At 34.5% G+C, this 27,260-nt stretch overlaps 1 protein-coding gene across 1 annotated transcript; it reads left to right on the top strand.

Moving 5' to 3' along the window:
- The first annotated feature begins 12,624 nt into the window (after nucleotides 1-12,624).
- Nucleotides 12,625-14,067, top strand: LOC8281041 (E3 ubiquitin-protein ligase PUB24). The gene has a single exon (XM_025156389.2). The coding sequence runs from the start codon at nucleotides 12,741-12,743 to the stop codon at nucleotides 13,962-13,964; it is 1,224 nt and encodes a 407-aa protein (XP_025012157.2). The 5' UTR covers nucleotides 12,625-12,740; the 3' UTR covers nucleotides 13,965-14,067.
- Nucleotides 14,068-27,260: the final 13,193 nt, after the last annotated feature.

Raw genomic sequence — 27,260 nt, 5'->3', positions numbered from 1 at the left:
CATAAAACTTACCTTGAAAACTGACCTTATAAATATGAGAACTTTGATGAACATCAGAAAGAAAGGGACCTCTTTACTTATGTCTCCTTTAATCGAGCAATTCCTTTCTGAGCTCAACACCACCAAACAAGGACCCGAGCTAGGTGTTAGCTCTTCAAGTATACCTACTCGGTACTTCTTGTTTGGTATTTTTTTATCTCTATACTAGTTCTAACATAATCTTTCTATATTTCTTTTTCTAGTGATTAATCTAAAGTAATTGAAGAAAATTAAGCTTAACAAGTCAAAAGACATGTTAGCTCTTCCTCCACTCCTCCGGTTCCTTCATCTACTTCTGTGTAGAACAAAGTCCCCGAGGACAATACAATTTTACTGACCAGACCTTAGGGCTTCCTTCTCAAACTGGAGACCAATCATTAGTATTACACTCGCCTCCCTCCTCTTTGAGTATCAGGAAGTGTCCTTGGTTGATAGACGAGGATAACTGTGTGGAGGTGGACACTTCTACCTTAGGTCAATGTCTTGATCCTTGGCTCTACTTGGGGAAGAAATATGGACATGGCCAATTGTTCAAATGCCTCCACTAGCTGAAGATCTTACGAGCCTACTCACCTTTCTGAGTTTCACACTCAACAAATGCCTTATTCTACAGGTAACTCTCTTTATTCCATCTATAATATAGTTCTTTTCTATATTGATGTACTGATTTTTTTATAGGTTGTAATGCTTGGCAATGCTCGAAAAAATTATGATAGGCAACTGAGTGAACAAGCTTCTCACGATCACGTAAAGGCAGAGAATGCTGAACATATTCATTCAAAAATAGTCTAAAGATTTTGCTGTTAAGGAGCGAAAGTGGAAGGGTGAGCTCTAAGCTGCAAATGCCCAAGTTGAGAGTGCTATAACTGAGCTCAGTTATATTATGGCAAAGAAGAGGATTGCCAATCTTTGCATTGTCAAGTTAGAGCTAGAATGCGCTTTTATCACCTCAACACTTGCTGATGAGGCCTTGGTTAGCGAGAAGTTTGAGGCTGAGAAAGAGGGCTTCTACTCGGGAATGTCCTTTCTCCTTTCCAGCTATAAGGAGGTTGTCAAGGAAGCTGTTAAGGCTAAGTTCCCTGACGCTGATCTTATTTTTTTAGAGGAATTAGATATTGAGGAGATCGACAACAAGGCCTGAGAAAGAGCTGCTGATGAAGCTGAAGATGACGAGCAGGCTGGAGCTGAGGTTGCCAATGTAGTTCTTACTTTAAGATATGATCTCATTATAGAGGGTGACCTTAACTAAGTTTGGACATAATTAATAAATCGTGAGCTCCAAAATTTTGTAATACTTTTATGTTTTAAGCGAATTTACCTTTTTCCTTATCCCAACTTGATCTTTTCTAATTTCTTTGTTGCTTCTTGATTATACTATTTTACTAAGTACACTAGCCCGGTAACATTAAGGATAGGATGGCCTTTAATAATTACATATAATTTTTCTAAGTACAAGAACTTGATATTATTTAAAATATGACAAGCTTTTGTACCTGAATCAGAATATTTTTGCCAAGTATAAGAACTTGATCTTCTTGACATATTTCACATGCTATTTGTTTTGACACGAGCTTAATGCTTCGATCGATCTGGCTTTTCTTAATAATGTGCTGGTAGTAAGTCATGAGATTAACTCCATATGCTTAGAATGGTACTTTGTAAGTTTGCACTGATAATGGGCTAAATGCTATAAGATGAGGTCGATGTGCTTAAAAAGACATCTTTGAAAGTATGCACTGTATGTTCTAAATGCTCTAATATGAGCTCGGTGCACCTAGAATGGTGTCTTTGGAGGAATGCATTGATAATATGCTATATGCTCTGAGATGAGCTTGGTACGCCTAGAATGGCATCTTTGAAAGTATGCACTAATAATATGCTAAGTGCTCTGAGATGAGCTCGATGCGCCTAGAATGATGTCTTTGAAAGAATGCACGTATAATGTGCTCAGAAGAAATGGACTTTATTAATCGAGCAAAAAAATAAAATTAAACTATAAATAGTTTACGCCTCAATGTGCCGACTGGTCTTTTCCTCGAGTGTTTATTGGTAATACTTCTTGAGTACTTAGATATTCCATGACCGTGGGAGCTCTCTTCCTACCATGTCGGCTATTTTGTATGCTCCTTTTTGAGTACTTTGACTATTTTGTAAGGGCCTTCACAGTTAGGCTATAACTTACTAACACCAGCTCTCCCTTTGCCAATGTCAGCTCTTCTCATTACTAATTCTCCTTTCGATAATGATCTAGATCAGACTTTCTGATTAAGGTACTTAGTAATTGTATGCTTTTAAGCCTTGTTTCTTATGTTAGAGCCTGCTCTCTGCTCGTCCAGCAAGTTTAGACATAGTCTCTTATGATCCTCATTATTCTCTTCGTCAAAACATTGAATCCTTAAGGTTAGCATTCCCATTTCGACTGGTTTTACAACTTTTGCTCCATATGCTAGTTTAAAGGGCATCTCACCAATTGTCGTTCTAAGTATGGTTTTGTACGATTAGAGGACACTATGAAGCTGATCAACCGATCTACCTTTCTTCTCATCCAGTCTTCTTTTCAGCCTTTGAAGGATTGTTTGGTTTATGACCTTTATTAACCCACTAGATTGTGAATGAGCAACAGAGATAAACCTTAGGTTGATTTTCATGCGAGTACAGAATCCTTTGAAATTCTTATTATCAAACTACTTTCTATTATCTGTCACCACGGTATGTGGAATATCATATCAACATATGATTTCTCTCCAGAAGAAGTCAATTGTTCTATTTTCTGTGATGATCGCCACAATTTTGGCCTCAACCACTTTGTGAAGTAGTCTATAGGCTACAAGTAGGAAAGGCCCGAGGATATCCATGCCCCAAGCTACAAAGGGCCAAAGACTAGTGATCGGGCATTATAGTGCAACAGGTAAATGAGATACATTCTAATGCTCTTGACACTTAGTGCAAGTATGTACGAGCTTCTTTGCATCCTTGTACATAATAGCCTAAAACCCTTTAAGAATGGTTTTCTAGCTATGATGCTGGCTGCTTCAGAAGCCCCACAGATCCCTTCATAGATTTCTCTAAGGACGTAATCTACTTTTTTCTTCAAGATACATCTAGACTAAGGACGAGATATTGACTTTCTGTATGAGGTACCATCTTGGAAAGAGTACATGGCCGAGGTCTTTACTACTTTAATCGCAACATTCTTATCTTTGGGTAACCTTCCTTCTTCAATATACTGGATGATCTATATCATCCAAGGGTCATAGTCTTCAATAAGTAACACCTCTTCGTTTGCTATATTAGGCTCCTCAAATATGTAGAACGGGATATCATTGTTGATTCTCCTTGTGAGGCGAGCTTGGCTAAGAAATCTACCTCTTAGTTCTTATGTCACGAGACCTGAATAATACTCCATTGGCCCCTTCCTTCCTCAATTCTTTGCAATATAGCTTTTTCCCGACTTACATATTTAGCTAGATCAGGGTCTTTAACTTCGAAGATCCTTATTATCTGATTGACCACTAGCTGTGAATCACTAATTATGCTTAGATGCTCAACTCACACTGTTAGTTCCATCTTTAGATCTCCAAGTAATGCCTTGTAATTAGCAACATTATTTGAGGCTTTGAAATTATTTTTTACCGAGCTTTTAAGCTGAACATTGTTTAGTCCCTCCAATAGTATGGCTGATCCTACCACATCGATGTTAGATGCTCCATCTACATGTAATGTCCATCTAATAAGAGCTCCATTAACTTTTTTTGCACTTTTAATAATGCTCATCTCTGCCCCAAAGTCAGCTAATATCTGCGCTTTCATAGCCTTTTTGGGTTCATACCAAATATTAAAAGCCCCATCTGAACCAACCAATGGATAAGTCATCCAGATGCCTTTGGCCTCTATAATGCACTTAATGACTAATTCATTTTGACAATTACTTTGTACGCTTAGAAATACTGTCTGAGTTTAGTCATAGTGGTGATGATAGCTAGAGTCAACTTCTCTGTCATGGGGTACCAAGTTTCTGCTCCCTTTAAGACCTTACTCGTATAATAGATGAGCTTTTGTTCGCCATCTCCTCCCTGACTAGGACAAAGGCGACAATTTCCTTAGTCACTATAAGATACAAATATAGACTTTTTTCCCCATTCAAAGGTCTGTTGAGTAGGGGTGGTGAGCTTAGAAACCTTTTCATTTTTTAAAAGCCTTTGACATTCCTCAGTCCATTCAAAATTCTTTACATTTTCAAAGTTTTTAATAACAGTAGGCATCTTCTAGGGGAGCACGGGATGAACCGACCAAGAGCTATTATTTGGTCATTTAACTTATGTACCTTATTGATACTGCTTGGTGGTCTTATCTTTATGATTGCCTTGATTTTATCGAGATTAGCCTCTATCCTTCTCTATGAGGTCATGAATCCTAAGAACTTCCTAGCTTTGATACCAAAGGCACACTTGTCAGGGTTTAATTGAGCCAATACTTCTCTAGGATGTTGAATGCTTCTCTTAGATCTTTAGCATGATCTTTGGCCCTAGTGGACTTAATGATCATATCATCCATATATGCCTCCACAGTTTTATCGATTTGATTTTTGAACATAATATTTACCAATCTATGGTATGTTGCTCCAGCGTTCTTCAGATCAAAGGCATCATTGTGTAATAAAAGGTACTTATGTATAGAATAAAGGAAATCTTCTCTTCATCGGACTTATACATCTTGATTTGATGGTATCCTTGAGCAACATCAACAAAGCTATATACTTTATAACACTTGTTGAATCTACTAACTGGTTAATATTAAAGAGATGTTAGCTTATCTTTTGGACAAGCGTTATTCATATCTATAAAATCAACGCACATCCTCCATCTTCCATTTGGCTTTTTGACCAAAACCACATATACTATCCAGTCAGGATACATTACTGGTCTGATGAACCTGACCTTCAGAAGTTTATCGATTTCATCTAGTATGGAGATTTGCCTTTCAAGAGAAAAACTTCTTATCTTCTGCTTAATCAGCTTAAAGCTTGAGTTGATGTTTTGTTGATGGGAGATTATACTTGGATCAACCCCAACTATGTCATAAGCGAGCTAGCAAACATGTGCTTTTTCTTATTGACCACCCTCTCTATGCTTTGAATTACCTGATTGAATAATTTGGTGCTGACTTGAACTGATTTCTCTAGATCTCCTCCCAAAGAGAATTTTCTTAACTTTCACATTGGCTCTACTTTAGCTAGGCCTTCCACTATTGGATGCATTAAAGCCTCTAGAAGGACATTGAGATAGCATTCTCTCGCCATCTACCAATTACCAAGCACGGTAATGACCCTTTTAGAAGTCAAAATTTTCATCTTTAGATAGTTGATACTCGTGGCTGCCTTTGTTTCCATCAACATAGGTTGTTCCAAAACTATATTGTATGCAAATAGAATATAAATGACCATGAAAGAAGTTTGCCACTTCTTGTCGGACCCTTGATTCTATTTACTTTCCTAGTTTTTTCTCCGAGCTCTACCGTTAACTTGACCAACCTTAAAGGTTGTAATGGCTGGCTACCTAACTTGAGCAAAGGAGTCATGCATGGCTTCATATTCATTACTCCTCCACCAATGGCCTTATAGCACTACAATGTCATGATATTAACCGCACTTTCATGATCCACAAACACCCTCCTTACATAGTATTTCTCAATGAATCTTGAGACTACTAAGGCATCTTGATGAGGTATTTTAATTCCTTCTCTAAAAGATTATATATGGGAGCTTTTTATTCTGGGCCATCATAACTTGACCTCTTTTTCTTTTGGAGTTCTTAGCCACAAACATAGCTCCACCAAAGATTACATAAATATATCCTTTTTCAAAATCTCTTTTACCTGTGGACCCTCTCCCAAATTTTATCCCTTGATCCTTTAGAGTCCCTAGAGCTTCTAATCCTATTTGACTGTCTTGTCTTTTCCAGCAACAAATCTCTTGAGGCGCCCCTTCTTAATCAACCGATCTATCTCTCTCTTAAGATAAATACAATCTTCAGTATCATGGCCATGACCATTATAGAACTTATAAAACTTATTTTTATTTTTGGAATTAGCAGTTTATTCTCACATAAGGTTTGGATACCTGATATCGCCTTTATTCTTTTAAACCTATATCAAGACGTTGGTCCTTGATGTATTTAGAGGAATAACGTATTTCTCATTACTGCTCCTGAAATCACTCTTCCTCTTATTATCCTTATACCCTTGCTTGGGTTGGTTAGATTTCCCTTTTGACCGATTATCATAGTTGGTTCTTCTTCCAAGTCGGTAATCTTCGTCTAACCTAATGAAACTGTGAGCTCGATCCATGAGCTCAGCATACGACTTTGGCGGGTCGATGGTTAGCAAATCTTTGGATTTGTTCATGCAAGTATTATCAGTAATTGCATCTATAGCTATAACCTGATTGAGCTTTTCTACCTAGACAGCCTCATTGAATCTCTCAACAAAATCTTTCAAGCTCTTATCACGCCTCTAAATACACTTTTTTAGATCACTAGACCTCTTTTTTGGAGGTATACTGGTGATGAACCAAGCTTTGAACAATTCCAGAAGCATAGAAAAGTTGTATACCGAGCCATCTAGTAAACTCTAGTACCACTTCTGAGCATTTCCTTTAGGATTATCGAAAAAATCCTGCCGCCTATCTAGATTTGACACATTATGCAACCCCATCTTAATGTTAAAATTATTAACATGGCCTAATGGATCCTCCAAACCATCATAGAAATCCAAAGGCAGTAACCTCATCTTCTCGAGAAAGTGTTTTGCTAGGATACTCGGGCATAGGGGATTACCCATAGAGAGAACCTCATCTTTTGTTATCCTTCCCGTATAATCCTTTTTCAAAGCATCAATTATTTTCTTATTGATTGTCTCCTCAATCCATATAGAGTCATGAGCTTGAGAACCGTAACTCTCCTCTTCAATATCTCTAACTCGGCTATTCCTTTTTCAAGACAGATTATCCTCCGTCCGAGTATTTGTTATCCTCAGAATTTGGATGGTCGGTGGCTGATCGATATTGATGGTGTGCTCAGTTGTTGCTGGAACTAGGCTGGTGCTATTTGGTGTATCTTAGCTATGATACTCTCATAATACTTTTTATCTCTTCCACCTACCGATTATACATACTAACAACGTCCTACGACGTTGGCTGCCAAGGACTCTGAGGAAGATCAGGTGGTAGAGGTCGGCTTTGAGGTGCCATGGGCGATGGAAAGAACGGTGGCTAAGATATAGGTGTTGGAGGTCTTTGCCCCATCTCCTTTTGCTGCGCAGTTTAAATATCTTTTACAGGTGCTGTACTTCTCCAAGTATAATCTCCATTGAAGATTTGCTCAAGCGTGGGGTAGTGATCAAAAAGATTTCTTCTCTAAGGTTAAGAAGATGTTATGATCAGCCTAGGAGGATCTGGGAATCACTGATTGATCTACAGAGGAATTGAGGATTCGACAAGTAAATTACTAGCTCCAACCCTCGGTGGGAGAATATCCTGCTTTGAACCTGACCATATGCCATTTAGTTTGATGAGGTAGAGAAATAAAAGTTTTTGCAAAAAAATTTTCCACAGACGACACGAAATAATATTAAAATAAAAATATTAATAATATTTATAAGAATTAATAAAATAACTATGTTGTATAACTTCATTCAAAAAACTTTCTTAGAATCACTACGAAAATTACTACAAAATAAAAATAAAAATTGGAGAACGAGCATGAAGAAATTAACTATACTTCTTTATCTTTTGAGTTGTTCTGACCGGACTCACCTACACCGAGGTATTGACGATGATTCTCAAATATCACAAAACACAATGTGATATGATGAGATAGAATGCAATAGAAAGAAAGACACAGGGAGCGAGACCAAATTCTTTTGATTAAAAAACTGTATCACACATGAATCAATTGTTAGTCTGATTCTTTAATAGAAAGAAATTACAAAAAGTGGTATGTTGCTGCCATTTTGAAACGATTAAAGATAACTCGGTCACTGAATGAGCTATCAACAAAATCTCCAAAGGCTGACCCGATCTTCGAAGCAGCTGCAAAGATGGTTAGAAAGGGCTAGGCGGGGCTGCCTGATCACTTACTCCTATGATTAAGTCAGTAATTTATGAAAGGATAGCTTAGTATAATGAGTGTGTAAAATAATATGTACCTGTAATCATTAAACCATAGTTCCTTATATAGACATCGAAGGTCTCCTCATCCTACTAGGAGAGGAATTTCGTGATTATTGATCGTCCTAATTGTACTAGGACTACTCTTCTTTGACTGCTACCATAGTCCTAGTTCGGGTCGGACTCTTCAAATAGAATCCGATCATACACGCTTTTCAAAATTTCTAGTTGTAATGGAGTGTAGACTTAGTTAATTCCGACTTTTTTGAACATGACATATTGATTTATAATGGTCTATTATCAAGTTGACATTCTCTATAAATTAAAGACACAGGATATGTGAAGGGACTACAAATCTCATCCAAACAAATGCTAAAAAGCTCCAGAGCTAGCATTCAACAATCATTAAGCAAATCAACATTTGTTTTTGATTTATTGTAAGATTTTGTGCAATTCTCAGCATTTATGGTTCATAACAACAATTTGTTTATATTTCCAGCAAATTTAATTTAGATTTTCAGTCTAATTACTTTCAATTAATTTATTTATGAATTTAACACAAGTAATTAGCGTCAGGCTGGAAAGTAAATTATGATAAAGAAATCGTAATTTCTAATCAAGAATTCATGCGCAAAATTGACAATTCGTGTACCAAAAACACATGTTAGACGCTGAGGAAAATTAGAAGCAAACAACATTAATACATGATCGCAATTTATTATAATTTATGAGATAAATGGTCACACATTGTTATGAAAACTAGCCTCGAAATTTCAAAGGTGACATAATCGGTTATAAAAGAAAGTTTGTTAATTATACCACCGTCGTGTCATGAGAAATAAGAATCTTAGACTGGATCATGCATATTTATTATTATGATCTAGAAGCAGTTATAAAAATTATAAATGAGAGGGTGGGATCCAATTGAATAAAGAAAGAACTAGGCTGGTCAACATGATATACATAGGCCCATCTTGTGTTTGTCCTTAATTCTAATCTTTAATTTACCCATAATTCTATTCAAAGGAGATATGGAAGAATTAGTTCAATATGATTAGGATACCTGGTAGATGTTAAAAGCAGATTTGTTTAAAAGATTTTATTTAAAACTTGATTTCTTGAATTTTCAATTAAGATTTTTGTTAAACAATCCTTTATAAGAGTATTTCTATATAATTTTCTCTTATATTATTTTTGGTTCATGTCCTATAAAAATTTATTTAATTTCAAAAGGAATAGAATTCGTTTATTTAGCTTCATATATAATAAATTTAGTTTCATTTATTTTGGTTCATGTTCTACAAAAATTTTATTTCATTTAAAAAGGAATAGAATTCATTTCTAGATGAAATCATTTATTTAGTTTCATATATTTTGAATTTTAGAATTTATTTAAAAATTGATTTAGAATTGAAGGGATAAGACTTAAAAGGGAGGAAGAAAGAACAAATCACATGAAGAAAAAAGGTATAAGAAGGTATAAGAGAGAAATATATTTGGATCATTCTTAAAACAAAAATATTTTAATCAAGTAGTTTTATCATTAGAAAATCTAGGTTTAGAATTTATTTAAAAAACTATCAAATACTATATAATTTGGTTGAGTTATACAGAATTCTAAGAATTTAATAAAATAAAATATTAAAATATTTATATCATATATATAAAATATTGTATTGTAAATAAATTCCATAGACTTATGAAATTAATTTAAATTAAATTTACTTTAAAATTATATTTTTAGTTTTACTCTCATTGATTTTTGACCCTGAACAAATATAATATTTTTTAAATAATATTAAATATAATGTTAACATAAATTAAAAAGTTGAAAATTTGTTTTTGAACAAAAAGTACTTTTGCCAAACGAGATCCAAACTGGGTCAAAAATAATCAAATTCAGAAGTTGAAGACGTCAAGAGGTTGACAATTCTTACATTCTCCGGCTCTAAACGGTAAAATCAATATACAATTATGTACGCAACAAATGTATTCTCTTAAGATTTAATGATAAATATACTGAACTTGAACTATATTACTGCTCTAGGAAAACAGTAGGCATGGTCAACCAAAAACACCTAAAATTCAATGTTTGAATGCATGAATATATAATTAATGGAAAATGGTGGATAGTTTGAGCAAAAAGCAGTTGCAGGATTTGGTATATAATTTTGGTATTAATTTTTTTATTTTTTATATTTTAAACTTTGAATGTCTTTTTATTCAAATCTAAGTGTTTTAATTTTAAAACTATAATATTAAGTGTTTTTGACCAATTTAAGCTCACCGAAATACTAATAAAAATATTTAAACACTGTTGTCACTTTAGAGTAAAAAAGAGATTAAATTAGTGATCTTAAATTGCGAAAGATAATAATTTTAAATAAAAATATAAGAGATTAAAGATAATATAAGGAGAGTAAGGGTTAGAGAATATGATATAAACGATTTATAGTGGTTCGTCAATAAACCTCCCTATATCCATTCTTTAAGATCAATACTTGAATGTTTTACTATAATCATTAAGATTACAACCTTTAGGTTTTACAAGTTCACTCAATAAGTTGGTGTTTTCAAGGCTCATACTAAACTTTTTTCCTTAGTGAATCAATCTCTCACTAAGTCTATTAATCTTTGAGTATTAATGATTACTCAATAATCAATTCCTTGTATTTTAATATATGGGCTCAGACAACAACCCTTTTGATTTTTAGTTGAATAAAGAATTTCAACTGAATACACTTTACAAAGAAAGAAATTGAGCGTAGAAAGTTGATAAATAAATTTACTAGAGTTTTGGTATATCTAGTTCACACACTTAGTTGTAGAGTTTTTAAAAGGAATATTTATACACATACTAACCCCTTAGAGACGTTATAAAGAGGCCAAAACTCTTTAATTGTAAGATTTGATGACTTGGCAAAAATTGCCTAAAGTCATGGAAAGCGCGAGGGCGCCTTCCAAGCGCACTCTTGCTTTTTGAAAAGAGACATTGAGGTTCCAACGCTCCGGCCACGTGACACTGATATGGTGGCCGATATCTCAATGGTTACTAATATCACATTAATTACAAAAGCGGCCCCCGCACCAATAATAGCGTCTTCACTCTTCTCATTGCGTTATCTTCTGCCAATTTTTGTCTCAAGTCCTAAAGTTAAGCGCCCTCGCACTTCTGAAGCGCCCTCGCACTTCTTGTAGGTTTGATACTTTGATTGCTAAGTGTCATGAGGCAATTGACTTACTGTCAAATGGACTTTTCAACATCTTGTAAAGTTTTGATCATATGAAAAGTGCTCCCGCGCCTAGAAAGCACCCTCGCGCTTTTAGTGTCTTTGTACAAAACTTGCTTCAAGGCTTAGGAATATTTAATATAAGCTTGGTTTCTTTGCTGCTTTGTTCATATAAACACTCAGTCATAATATTAGAGATAATTTTTTTAATTGTTAAAATTAAAATAGAAATCAAAGCACCTTAAGTCAATAAACACTTTTACTGAATAAACTAACCACATCATATAAAATTAATAAAAAGATAAATAATCTATTCTTCATCTCTTTTTTTTAATTTTATATTTTTATGCATATAATTTATCTCAATTCAAAAGTAGTTGAAATAAATGAAAAATTAAAACTTATGAGGATGTCGTTTTGAGACATTGGATGTGAAAGGATTGATGATTTTTAATATTGCAATTTGGTGAGTTTTTATCAATTTTTTTGATAAACATTATCATTAATTGGTTGATTTAAGAATAGGGTCCGTAAATTATTGCATTTTGAGATGAGTTATATTCGTAGAAAAGTAACAGATGAAGTGGGAGAAAGAAAACGACAAGCGAAAACAGAGTATGTTTTTAATCTTTTCCTCACTTTTGGAGGATATTGGTAGATTATTTTGCAAAACTTTATATACCAAAATCACTTAAGTATATCACATTTTTTAAATTTAGATAATTGATTATATTAAATATATTTAAATTCTGAAATAAGAAAAAATTAAAATACTATTTATGTTGATTTTTCATAATTTTCTCACGCCCCACAATTGACACGTCAAACAAGTCTCAAGCTTATACCGCCTACAAAATTTGCCACATTTCGTAACCAAAAACCAAAAGTTTGCCAAATTCGCTCATTTGAATTCTGTAAACAACTTGTGTCCAGTATGCACCGTTCTCTTTCTGCATTTTTAGAGTGGAACCACCAACGTGTTCACCAACACATTGGTGCCACTTGGCAACTGGAGGAATTTTCTTACAAATGTGATTTATATGAGTTGACCACCAAAAGTGCAATCACAAAATTTGACTGGTAAAAGGAAGAAAATTATTATTTTTTTCTAGAATTGTCTTTCAATTATTATTATTATAATAATTATTTGTTGCCAAACATTGCGATTATATATTTATCAATTTTTTCTCTTTCCAGTACTGCAATTTAGACAAAAGATTTGCTTCCTTTCTTTGGCTAGTTCTATAAAATCTATCTTTCTAAGATTGTGAAGAAGGTAAAGTTCAGCTTAAAGTAATTTGTCTGCTATGGATGAGGTTCAAATCCCTGAATATTATCTCTGTCCAATATCTCTCCAAATCATGAAAGATCCAGTTACTACCATAACAGGCATTACCTATGATCGTGAAAGCATAGAACAGTGGCTGAGAACGACTGCGAAGGACACCCCAACTTGCCCATTCACCAAGCAGCCGTTGCCAAGAGACGCAGATTTGACCCCGAATCACATGTTACTGCGTCTGATTCAAGCATGGTGCACCGCCAATGCCAAAAATGGTATTGATCCGATCCCCACTCCGAAACCTTCTCTCAGTAAGACCTATGTTCTTAAGTTAGTCAAGGATCTTCAAGTTCCTTATTTGTGTGTGCAGGCTCTGAAGAAGATGGAAGCTTTGGCCACAGAAAATGAAAGAAACAGAGCGTGCATGATGGAAGCTGGGGTGGCTAAAGGCTTAGTTCCTTTTGTCATAAGATGTTTTAAGGAAAGAATGATAAAGGGTATTGAAGAAGCTTTGAAAATCCTCGATCTTACTTGGAATTCATCTGAAGAAATCAAGTTACTTATCAAAGATAACTATGATTTTATAGATTCCTTGATATGGGTCTCAGGTTGCAATATGGATAATCATGTTGTTGTGAAGATTCAATCAATGTTAGTCCTGAAAAAAACAATAGAACTTGCAACCACAAGCTTGTTAGAGAGGTTGAAGCCTGATTTCTTCAGAGGAATCGTAAGAGTACTTAAAGAGAACATCTCTCAGCAAGCATTAAAATCAGCCTTGCTTATACTAATAGAAGTGTGTCCATGGGGAAGAAACAGAATCAAAATTGTTGAAGCTAAAGCAGTTTTTGTGCTTATCGAACTTGAGCTAGAAAAACCTGAGAAGAACATTACAGAGCTAATTTTCAATCTCTTAGCGCAATTATGCTCCTGCGCAGACGGGAGAGAACAACTTCTGAAGCATGCAGGAAGCATCGCAATGATATCAAAGAGGATTCTTAGGGTCTCCCCAGCAACGGATGATCGAGCGGTGCACGTTCTTGGGTTGGTCTCAAAATTTTATGCCACAAATGAAGTTCTTGTAGAGATGTTAAGCGTTGGTGCAGTGTCCAAGCTTTGCATGGTTATTCAAGCAGACTGTGCTTCCTATTTAAAGCAAAAAGCAAGAGAGATCCTTAGGTTGCGATCTAATGTGTGGAATAATTCTCCTTGTATTGCTGTGTATCTCCTAACCAGATACCCTAGGTAATTGCCCTTTTCGTTTTTGGATATCAAATGAAACAACTGTTGTTATTATACTTCTACCAATCATATTTGAGATAAATGATATAAAATTCATTTTATTTAGAAAATTTAAATTTATTTTTTCTCAATTATGTAATTTAATTGTGTTTCAGTTTAGTTATTCTCACAAATAAATGATTGATGCATTCCAAAAATATGACAATGGAGAAAGAATAAATAACAAAAAATACAAAGTATTAAATTAATGGTGAAATTGGATTAAAAATCTATTTAACTACTAGTCTGGAAATAATTATATAAGTGTTCACCTAACTATGCACTTATTTTCGATTTGGTTATTGAATTTTAATTTGTTTTACTTAAGTAACTTAATTTTAATTTGAATTACATAATAGTTACTTTAGTTTAGACTTATACTCACATTATTTTCTTCATCTTTATTATGTTTCTCATTTTGTTTAACACCCTAATTTAAAACTACTTTGCCTCTATTGTTGTTACCTAGAATATTTCTCAATATTTATATCAATAGATTTCTCGAAAAGTAAATCACCTCAATCACTACTTGACAGTGACTATGATATTGCCAAATGGGGTGATTTACTTTTTAAAAAGTCTGTTAACATAAGTATTGAAAGAGATATTCTAACAGCAGCAGTAAAGATAAAACAGTTTTAAATAAGGGTGTTGGGCAAAGTGAATAACATAATAAAGATCAAAGATCCTGAATTTGATGTTGATGGAAATATGAAACAAATTGAAATCCAAACTAAAGTGGTTATTATGTAACTCAAATTAAAGTTAAGTGATTTTCATGAAATAAATTAAAACTCAATAACTACTATGCAACTAAAATTAAAATTAACTGACTTTCATGAAACAAATTGAATTTATAAGTGACCAAATTAAAACTAAATACATTGTTAAGTAACCAGTTGTATATTTATCTCATTAGCCTGCTTTGATTACTTATAAAATATTAATTACTTACTAATCATTTAACCGTATTTTTCATGACTCTTATTATTATTTTGATTATAAATAATAATGTAAATAATTTTAAAGACTAAGTTTAATAGAATTCTTAATATTTTATAATTATTTGTCATATTTTAAATAATAATTATAATTAAAATATTTTTAAATTTCTTTCTTAATAAAATCCCTAATATTATAAGGTTTTATTAATGCAATAAATATAAAACTTATTTCAAAAATACTTATCATTAATGTATTAACTGTATATAAAATTAATACTGCAAGTATTATTAATTTGCTATTTTTAAAATTAAAAATTATTGTAATTACAAACTAATTTATTAGTATATAATATTAAATATATATTTACAATATTATTTTATAGAATTATTGTTTAATTAGAAAAATAACTTCTTAATTAATAAATCAATTATACAATATGTATATAATTTATACATGCTATGTGTAAAAGATAAGTACATATGTAAAAAAATTTTATAACTTAAAAAATATATATAAGTATAAATTTTAGTGAAAGCAAAAAAAAGAAGAGACTGAACCAACACTCTTATTATTAAAATATTATTGTTTAAGCACAAAAAGATTAATGAAATTCTAAAGTTAAAAAAAATAATTTAATTTTATATGCTTAAACAATAATATTTTAGCAATTGAATTAGTCAACAACTCTCATATTTACTCATCTCTCATGGAAACTAAATTTAGCTACCACCAAAAGTAGTCCCTAAAAGTGAATAGCGACCACTTGGTGATCACTTTTGGTGGTAACTAAAATATTAGTCACTAAACAAAATAGTGATATATAATTAATTTGGTTGCTAAAAATAGACATCACATAATTTATTGTTATTGATTTTGATATTATTATTGTAATTAATTTTTAATTTAAAAAATGAATATTGGAATTAAATGTAAAAATTAAATAAATAATCAAAATCATTCTAGTAAAAGAAATAATAATATACAACTATATCCAAATTAAGTATACATAATCGTAATATTACATAACTTTAGTCAAAATAGTAATATTACATAACTTTAGTCAAAATATATGTGATTATAAGAGTTCATCTCATATCATTTGATACTTGTCTAAAAAAATAAAATAATTTATATACCACCCATAAACACATAAAAGAAAATATTATATTTGAATTCAACCTCAATATTTCAGCAACTCGTATCTTAAAATTTGAAGAGGTATAATTTATAATCATCAAATACATAAATTATGCATAATTGAGAAATTCAATTGAGTTTGGACAACTGCTTGCGTGATTAAGTGATTTGCATCTTAGAAATAAGTGTAATAACTTATTAGAATAAGAACTACACATTCTAATTAGCGGTAATTTAGAGATTAATGCTACTCTAAGATTAATCGTTAGAAAGAGATTCCAACTTTAGATATTTAGGATTAGAAATTGGTTAACTCGAGAGAGAGGCAAATTCATTTAAGAAATTATCCACAGATCGCAATTCTTAATTAATCAATTCATAATTTATTATTTTTAAGCCACCTAGCTAAAAGGATTCCCAATTGGGTTAAATCATCTCATTGTCTTTTCCAAACTTTTATTCTCTTTGTTAAAATTTATTTTTCATTTGCATTTTTAATCATTTTTAGTTAATGATCTTCACCACCTTTTGATCGGTTAGATAATAGAAATAGCGTAGTAGTAGTAGCTTCTAAGTTCCCATGGGATACAACATTGATATTTGCTATAGCTAGATTACATTCGATAGGTGCACTTGTCTATAGATTAGTAGTTGTGTTTAGCAAAGCATCAATCACACATTACAAATACCAAATGCAACCTGCAAGTATCCATTAGTATTCATGCCACTAATTTATGAAAATACATGCTGTAACATCTATAGTCAATGATTTCCTCCAAATGATGTGCTAATAATTATGTACCAGTAACATGTTCTAGGGATAGCTTCGTATAACATCCGTGGTAGTAAGTTTATTGAGACATCTAAATTAAACACAGTTTACTCATAAGCACACATGCATTAACGTTAAGAACTTGAGAAATTCCTATGTATTGTGTGCCTAAGGAAGTGCGTCCTTGCCAAGAATGGACATGCTTAGGTGTTTATTCACTACGCACGTGCATCCTTGCCAAGGACAGATGTACTTAGTCATCTTCTTAATATTAAGCTTCTATTTTAGCATAAGGTGTGTTTTATGGCCTTACTAATGATCGCATAACTCTACTTTTTGAGTTTTTTTTTTATATAAAAATATGATTATTTGAGGCTTGTTTAAGTTTTTTCAAATCGTGTGATTCATTGTTTAAAAAGTTGAACCTTAAAGACTCATGTCTCAAAGGTAAAGACGTGCGTACTAAAGTAAAGATGCATGGTTGTATTGAAAGTGCGTGTGTATTTGACCTAAAGATGTGAAATTGGTCTTCTCTAAAATCTATTTGTGTAATAGCATTTTGTACTCCCTAAAGAAAAAGGGGGCATTATGAGACCCACTTTTTTGCCTCCCATTTCACTTTGTCCATTAGTACTATTTCCGCGATACCGCTCTAAGCATCAGTAGGAGCCTTTTGCTTATGGTGTCGAATCAACTTTTGAAGAATTTATAAAATATTTTAGCTTTATATTTGGTAACTTAGCCCTGCATTGCATTTTTCACATTTCTACCTTATTCAACCTGTGTGGCATTGGTATACGGGATATCCATATTCCACTAGAATTACAAACAATGTCATCAGTGATGACCACCACTCTTGTGCATGTATTAGGGGGCAAAGGATTATCGTGTCAAGTAGTGAAGACACCTGACCTAGCTATTTGGAAAGGGAGAAATCCCCTAGTATAAAAAGGGTTCTCATCGACAAGGGGAATTGACCTTTATTTACCGGCCAAAGCTCTTACGGTTGAATTAGAACTTTCCTTAGGAATCTAAAAGTGCTTGCTTGTGTTTGGAAATAAATCCAAAGGAGCCATATGGTGAACCTCTTACTCGTACCCCGAAATCCCTCTGAATGTGAGACTACAATCAAAAACTAAAAATAGGTTCCTTATTTAGCAAATCGATGGGAATTCAAGGTAAGGATGTAAGGTTAACAATAAGGCTCCTTTGGTTTATTCCACCCTTGTTTGAGCCCTTAAAATTTGAGATAAATCTGTAACTCTAGGGATTTTCTCAAAACTTGCACGAGTTTCGTAAATTTATACCAAATTCTGATTTTAGGATAAAAGTGCTATATCGAGTTTTTAATTTGCCCTTGTTGGAAGTTAAACTAAGACAAAAAATCCTAGGAAAGGAAAGACTTCACTAAGAATACTTGTGTGGGAGCAATAAGGTTGGATGTGCTTTTCTTGTGTTTTTATGCTTCTCTGCTTTTACTTGTGAATCATGCATCTCATGCATAATATAGCATACATGCGTTATAGTAACCCTTTTTATCACTAGCCACAATTGCTTGGGTTAGATTAGGAGGTCGATTACAAAGAAACTCCAAAATGACAATGATAGGATCCTCAGGCTCTCATGATGACAAATATATCATGGAAGAACTTTCTACCCTTAAAGCTCGAGTATCAGAACTAGCTTTCTTGAAAGATCAAATGGCTTCCAATATGAACAAGATTATCGAGTAGAATCAACACTATCATGCACCTACAGTCTTGTTGGTGCCACCAATAGTTCACACTGAGCATGCTGCATAGCCAATAGCTGGTGTGGAGACTCAATCTAAGGGTAAAGAGAAAGTGATGAAGGTAAATGTGTCGGCACCAATTTTTTGGATCCAGATATCAAGGAAATTATGGAAAACACAATAATAGAAGTTACTGCCTTTCTCGAGTCTTAAAGAGTTAAGGATGGGTGAATTTCAATAAGTTTTGAGAATAATTTAACTAAAATTACTTTCCTAAAATCAATTTAGATTCAATTATTAGAAAAAAATTAAGTTTGAGGGGTAAGACGGTAGTTTTCACAAGTTCAACAATTAAAATGCAAATTGTTTCTAAACTTTTTCCTCCTTAGAGCCAATCTCATTGACTTATTTTCCTATTTTGATACTATTTTATGTATATTTTCACTAAAAATGTCAAAATTAATAAAAGAAGATTCTAGAAAGAATATTTAGTAATAGTTATTGCATTTAATTGATAATTATTTGAATTTAAATGGATATTCATTTAACTAAATATCTAATAAAATCAGGAAATTTTAGGAGACAGAGTTTTAGAAAACAAAGGGAGAGGTCACTAAAAAAGAACTTAGATTAGGAAAATGTTTTCATTGAATGATAGAGGATTTTTCAAACTTACACAATACTGGATTCTCATCCGACCTTCAATTCAATTGCCTCATCTTCTCTAGAGACTTACAGATCAGCAATCTACAATGACAACTTAAGAGTTTTTCTACATCCAACATCATCAACATCTCTTTTCCCTTACTGGCTCTTTTTTTTAGGACTATAAAGACATGACTAGGATGATATCTGAACGATTTTTTCTTAATTTGCATGAATATATTAGGGTTTCTCATGAAGTAACATGTTTATGTCATGTTAGGTTTTGAATCTACAAAATGATCTGCGCTAGGTTTGAACTGGATAACTTGATTTTTATTGGGTTTTGAATTTGATGATTAGAATGATTAGGGCAACATGATTTTTGTCTTTATGAATGATTATATGATTATTTTAGGTTTTTTAAGGTTGCACATTTGAAATAGAGATATGTTATGTGAATTTCTTTTGCCTTCTATTAGTTTCTTATTCTTTTTATGCATGGTTTTATGTGTTTTAATTTATTTAATCCGTTTTTATGCTCTCTACTTCATTATTTCGTGTTCTTAATTATTATTTGACCTTTTGTGCATGTGAAATCGGCTTTTAGGTGTGATAATTTGAAAGAAAATCACAAAATCAACCTGACCAAGCCCTAGAGCCGATCGGCTTACCAATATTTTCTTTATTTTGAATTTTTATGCAATTTTAGTTTAATTTGTGCACTGTGACTTTGTTTTGTGTGTTTTTCTTTTAATTCCTTAGTTTTAGGAGGGTTGTAATAACTAGATCTAATTTCTTGCACTTTAATTTTTGTATTATATTGATGGATGTCAATTATTTTTTGTGTGAGTGCTTACCTAAAGTTGGGCACATAGACTTTGGGCTTAAAATTGGACCTTAACATGAAAAAGTAGTCCATTAGGTTAAAGGATGGTAAAATGGGCTTAAATTAAAATCCATATAGACTTTATGGACTTTACCATGCTTGATTATTTAATTGGGCTACAATAGATTAAGAATCACCCAATTGAGCCTTAGTATAAAAAGTAGTCCATTTAGGTTTAAAGATTGGACTTAAATGCATAAGTTGTAATTTGGCTAAACTAAGTGGACCTTTGTACATAATCAAATAGTTAATTAGACTAACAAAACAAACATAGGTTGGGCTTAATAAACTAGACTAGATTTAAGAGGACCACTCAAGATAGTCGACTACATCATGAAAATTATCTTTCACCTGCTTGGCGATTTCTTCTTTGATCTTTTCTACCTACTCCGGCCTTAGCCTTCTCATCCTCTACTTGATAGGCTTGATATGCGAGTAGGTCAAGATATGATGCTTTACTATTTTTCTGTTTAGCCTTGGCATGTTGTCATACAACCAAGAAAATACTGGATTTTTTATAATATTTTTTTTGAATTCTCTTCTCTCTTATAATACTGATTTTCAGGAGTTATATCATGAGTAAATAAAGATGTTCTTGGAACTTTTATTTGTGCCTAAATTAAATAAATCAATTTGTATAGAATTTATATCAAATATACACATGTCATGATTATTAAAATGTACACTACCATCAGAATGAACATCACACAAGTAAAATTAGAGTTTATATCATTGATCTTAAAAGAAAAAAAGCCATCATCCTCGTAAAGTTCAGACGTTATTACAACAGTTTTCTCATAAAAGGCGTCAATAATATTCTCCTTGACTAATGGCGCTAAGCTCTACAGATTTCATTCCTTGGCAGTGACCTTCCCTCTAACATCTTTGATGCTTAACTCGACCATCCTATTAATAATCATACTCTTGAAGATTTCAAAACTTGGCACCTCGATCCTATCTACATTGACCGGCTTGGGCTAACCATAATAAGACTTGTATTCCTTGACAAAGACCTCTTGCAGAGTCTTACCCTTCGGTTTGCTTTCATCTTCTTCTTCGCTATACCCTAAGCCATGTCGAGTCTTTTGTCTTTTAAAGTCTTGCAGCTTTGCAACAGCCTACTACTTCCTTCCTAGTCCCATTCTAGGCATGAAGTCCATCTTTTTTTTATCATACTAACCACTTTAGGATCCATGTAATCCTCATAGAGCATAACCTAAAATCCAGTCGGTGTATTAAGTTCTTTGGCAGCCTCTTGGATGGCCAAAACAGCCTTACCACCCTCAGCATTAATTATGACTATCTTCCTTTTATAAGGAAACTTGACTTTCTGATGCACAGGAGAGGGCATTCCTCATAGAGCATGAAATGATGGCCTATCTAATAGCAATGCAAAACTTACAGGGATGTCCAAAACTATGAACTCAACCTAGGACTCTATGGGACCGGTTTTTACTAGAGCCGAGAATGTTCCTTCCACAATTCTCTTTGTTTCATTGTAGGCCCTTATAACCATGCCTGAAGGCTTCAGATCCTTTATAGTCATTTCTTGTTTACAAAGGATGCGAGAAGGATAGACATTAATGGATAACCCATAATTTGCCTTACTTCAATCAAGATGTACAGAGCCTTGTTGTGGTCTTTTTCCTCTAGTGGTAGGTCTTCATCCAAGAAAGTGATAATCTTGGTGGTCTTGTCCATTACACTTTTGATCAATTCCTTAGGGGTTGCTGATATAGTTATGGTGATACTAGAGAAGGCTTGAATCAAAGCCTTTCTATGATCTAGTGACAAGGCATTAGCATTTCCCAAATGTCAGCAGTCTTCTTATTCTTCTTTTGAACCCTTCTCCACCTGCTTTAGATCTTGTGCACCTTTGCCACTGCTCTTAACTTCTTATCCGTCTCTTTGTTAGAGTCACTATCACCTTAGATATCCTTAGCAACACCATTTTCACATTCATCCTTAAAATTGTACTAGATCTCAATAGTCAAAAATGACTTCCCTTACCCTTGCTTCCACACTTCCATGAAGCAAGAGTCATCAACTAGCTACTCATTATTATCCAAAACCCATCCACTCGGTACAATATCCTCAATTCAGATATCAGCCAAAGAAGGCTTAGAATAGAAGACCTTATAATCGAACTTCCTAGATGGTTGCCTTATTAAATCCTTATATTTAATAGCTTTCGTATTCTAAGAGAGTTGCCATAGTTGCCATTCTCTATAGTCTATCAAGTCTTGCATTTCGTGCCTCAAGCGATTGCATTGATTAGTGGCATGTCCAAAGCTATGATGGAACTCATAGTACTAATCATCAAGAGATGGACTACATCTCAATGCTAGAGGCATAAGCTTCCTGCTTCTCACTAGGTGTTGGAACACTACCAATAATGGTGCCCTCAGCTTGATGAAGGTCCTTTGGAGGTATCTATAAGGTAGGCACTTTGGTTTAGGTTCAGGTTAGGATTCTAGTTTAGGTGTTTGTTCATGTTTGAGTATGTTTTGGAAGGAACTTATGATCTCCTTGTCGCTGAAATCAAGTTTGATCATGGAAACCTTATTCAGGGGTGATGCATTATTATAATTCGGTAAAGGGGTTTCTTTTCATACGGGCTAATTAGATCAGTTAGCTTTCTGACATTGATTAGGTCTTAGATTTCGTGTTTGAGTCGAATATAGGTGTCAGTATGGTGGCCAGAGGATTGGTGGTATTTGCAATAGGCATTTGGCTTATATCCGGGTACGTTAGAGTTTGGCAGGTTTTTAGGAGTGGTGGATTGTAGGAGGCCATTTTGTACCAAAGATTGTGTGCTACTTGTGTTAGCTACAATCTAAGGCAGTGTACCTATCGATGCAGTCTAGCACTAATGGCGAGTATCAAGGTCGTATTCCTCGGGAAAGTGAAAGCCCAGAGTTACTCCTTTGTTCTTTGTTATATTAACCTAAAATGAGTGATGAATAATTTCTAAACTAACTAATAGCTACAAGCTAAGTTATAAGGGAGATGCAAGAGTAATTGATAACTAAAATAACCAAGGCAAGAGAGCAAACCCAAAGGGAACCTAAACTAGTTGGCAATCAAACAAAAGATAACGGATTGGTGAGTCTAATTATGCTACCCGTGGACGAATTCTTAACCGAATTCGGTTTCTCTCTCGAGATAACCGAATTTGGTTTCTCTTTCGAGATAACCGAATTCCTAAACCTAATAACCTAAAGTTGGAATCTCTTCCTAACTATTGATTCTTAAATTAGCATTAAGCTTTAATCCACCTCTATTAAGCTTTGTTAATTCTTAATCCAGCTAGTTAATTATCCTTATCTCTAAGCGGTTATTAACCAGTTCTTGCTATTCAAAATTTCAATTGCCAAATGGACTTCTCAATCACACAAAGCAATCTAAACACACAATTCACAACGTCTCATGAATGATGCATTATCTTATTAATACTGAAAGCAAGAAGAATACAAAACTAACCCAAACAATCCAACAATATAATACTAAGCCAACATAGTAAAGAAATCCCAATGGATTTAATCAATCTAGCTAATCATGTTCATTATCAAAATACACAAGAATTCAATTACAACAATGAGTAAAGGTAGAGAAAACCCGATTACACCCTTGGATGAGAGTAAACAGCCCCAATTCCTCTTGCTCGAATTGAATCGATTCTTGTTCCTCTTGCTCGATTTGAAAACCAATCAACGAACCTCGCCCAATCTTCGATCTTTGAAGGGAATCCGATTGAAACCTTGATCCAAGTATCCTTTTTCTTTGGTTTCAGCACAGAAAACCCTTAAGGAGATAAAAGTCAGGGTTTGGGACGTTCTCCCCCGCTGTCTTCTCTTCTTTCCTCTATTTATTCTTTTAATTAATTCCCCCTGTCACCACCAACACGGCCGTGTTGGGAACACGGTTTGGTGTTCCTGGCCGTGTTACTTTATGTGGCCGTGTTCCCTAAAACTTCTTCTTCTTTGATGTTTGACACGGCCGTGTTGGTGCCCGTGTTGGGAACACGGCCAGTGTTGAAACCAACACGGCCATGTTCAGTTTCCTCATGCTCGTACTTAGCTTGTTTGGCCCAATTATGCTCCAATTCTTCCCTTTATCATCCTTTGACTTCTTTTGGACCTAATGCACACAAACAGACGCATAGGGTGAGTGTTGGGACCAATTCATATCCAAATGTCCATAAAATCAATCTTAAAAACCCCATTTAGATGTGTGTATTTTATGCACATCAAATAACCCCACACTTAGCTCATTGCTTGTCCTCAAACAATCAAAAGTAAAATAACAAAAATAAACCACTAAGGAACAATACTTAAACTGACAGACAAGCTAGAGAGCTCCTGCACATATCCTCAACAAGCGTAAGTCGAGCAAAAAGAAACGAAGCAATCAATTCAAGTATCACAACCAAGATGCTAATAATTTGCGAAATACTGTCTCAATAAAATTATTCAGAACCAACTCCTCACCGGATTCACTCTAAATCACTCAAAGTGTTTAAAGGATAGTGTTTAATCGCTCAATGCATCAACTACTGCCTTACTTACTATATGCTTACTCTTAAATCCTACTCCTACCACTTATGGAGAGTCAATAACCATGTAAAAAGGTCTTTATAAGGGTTGTAATGGGGATTAGGTAGGGGTAGGTAAATTTGGTCAGAGTTGAACCTATGTTGTTCTGCAATGAAATACATGACCTGCACACAAGTCACAATAATCGCAAGGGGTAAACAATGGACAATAGTCCAAGGTGGGAAATAGGAATCAAGTCAATATGTTTAGCTCACTTACTTTCTTTCTTTCCATCACCTTTCCCTCTTATTCTTCTTTTTATATTTTTATATTTTTTTCTTTTTTTTCATAAGGGAAGAACATTCACATAATAGAGTGAATTTCTTTTAGATTGAAGAAAGCTGCTACAAGATTCCAATGCTATTCCTAAGACAAAAATTCCCAATAAAAACAACTCATATGCAAAATCATAACCCAAAGCAGAATAAAACTAAGTGGTAATGGAATATGATAAAAAAAAATGGTGAAAGAAGGGGTTATCTACAGAATCAATAAACGAATGAAGGCTATTTGGCTAGAATGAAAAACCTAAGTGCCTCTATCATACCAAAGTGTTAAACTCTCCTTGTGGCCCTCACAAGCATTACCGAGCAAGTTCTAAAAGTAAAGACAGTAATTGGCACTCTCAACAAGAAATAAATACAAGCATATAAAGTGTATGCTTACGATTTAGGCTCAATTTCTCACAAGTGTGCTTTTGAGTAGGTTCCAAACAAAAATCATCAAAACAGAATTATCTTACATTCTTCTGCAAGACTCAACACTATCGATTTTACCCGATCACATGGACATAAACAGGATTTCAAAAGCAAGTCAACAGTAAGAGCATCGAAACAAAGTGAAAATTTTTTAGAATTTTACAAAAAATTGCACAAAGAATAAACAAATAACTGAGATGGGATAAATGAAATGCGATATATACACTAGAAAAGGATCTGGATTTTATATACAAAACAATAAAAATACGAAAACAAGTGTATATAAATATCACCACCCCACACTTGAAGGACACATTGTCCTTAGTGTACAAAATATAAGAAATGAAAAAGGAAAAAGAACTAATACTGCCCTGACTATAGCTCCGGAGTGAAAAGAGGTGCATCAGCAGGTATATCAGGGCACTGGCTGGTCTGTGGTGGAGGAGTGGCTGCTCTCTAAGGATCGGAAGTAGTGTCACATGCAGGAGCTGGTGGATCAGCAGGAGCAACGTCAATAGGAGGCTCGTCAGGCTGCTGTGTTGAAGGGTGCTCAGTCCGAGAGGGAGGGCTAGCTGGATCATCCGCTAGAGGGATGTCAAAATGGCTCTGCTCCGGAACCCGGCTCTGTGGACAGGCAGGTGCAAAGTCTATAGCAAAAGTATCATCAAACATGTCATTGCCCATAGAGGCCTCTAACCTACCTCCCTGTTCAATCAAGGCCTGAAGCATAGCCCTCTACCTCTCAAACTGAGCCATCATCTGGCTCTGAAACTCAGCCTGACGCTGTAAAAGGTCCTGTTGAAAACCCCTTTGTCGAATGAAATGATGCTGCTGCTCCTCTGCCAACCTCTGCACTGTAGCTGCAGCTCTCTAAACTCAATTGGAGAGACTTCTAAAATAGCTGATGAAGAACCAGAAGGAGTTGAAGTAGATAGTTTGGAGGAAGACTTCGGAATATCATAAGAAGGTGGGACATCCTGTGTACCATGGGCTCGTGGGGCAGGTCGCTCCTCTCTGAGTGCTGCCAAGAGAGCATTCCTCAGTCTATACTCTAGTCCTAGCGGACCCTGCCTACGAGTCACCATCCCCATACTAACCAATTGGGGCAGTCCCAATGTCTCCATCACCCCCAGCTTTGTCAAATGTGGTATCGCCTCCTCTAAAACTCCTAAGCTCCTAGCCAGTCGAGTAATATAAGTCCCAAAATAGAAAAATACCTTCTTTGAGTTGTTGCAGAAGGCACTGATCTGTCTGCCAACAAATATCCTATGTCGACGGACTGGTGCTGATGCATGCTGTAAAGTATAAACAGGTCCGGTTGGGTAACTACACCACCGCTATCTCCCTTGCCGCTGATGGTCCTAGCCAGCAATGCATGCAAGTACCGCAGTCCTTCAGGCAAGTTAGATGCCTTGGATCGGCCGGCATCAGATCCTCTGTCAAAAATCTCGCCCACATCTGCGGATATGACACACCAGCGGTGTATACAGCGACCGAACCTCCCCACCGCATCCTCGCCACCCATAAGCCCAAGTGTACCCCAAACTGCTGCATACTCATCGTGAAAGACTGCTCTGCTAGTCTGAAACTGATCGCATCCAGTTGTTGGAAGTCCCGCAACTGGCTCTGCAGAAAGAAAGTGATGGCAAACTCCACAGTTAACTCCCTATATGTTGGTTCGACTATCTCAAAGAAATGCTGAAATAGGGGCGTCTCAAGATATCGACGGACTGCAGCTGCAAGTCCGACAGTTTCTAGTGCTGGCTAGTCTATCCTACGCCCCTTTCCTAAATCTTTGTGCCTCATTGATTGATATCTCTGCTCAAAGGAGGGCTGCCCTTGGAAAAGTAGGAA

Source organism: Ricinus communis, chromosome 8 (genome assembly GCF_019578655.1).
Source record: "Ricinus communis isolate WT05 ecotype wild-type chromosome 8, ASM1957865v1, whole genome shotgun sequence".
Classification (NCBI taxonomy): Eukaryota; Viridiplantae; Streptophyta; class Magnoliopsida; order Malpighiales; family Euphorbiaceae; genus Ricinus; species Ricinus communis.
Note: the sequence above shows the minus strand (reverse complement) of the source record. Positions and strands in the feature narration are given on the sequence as shown.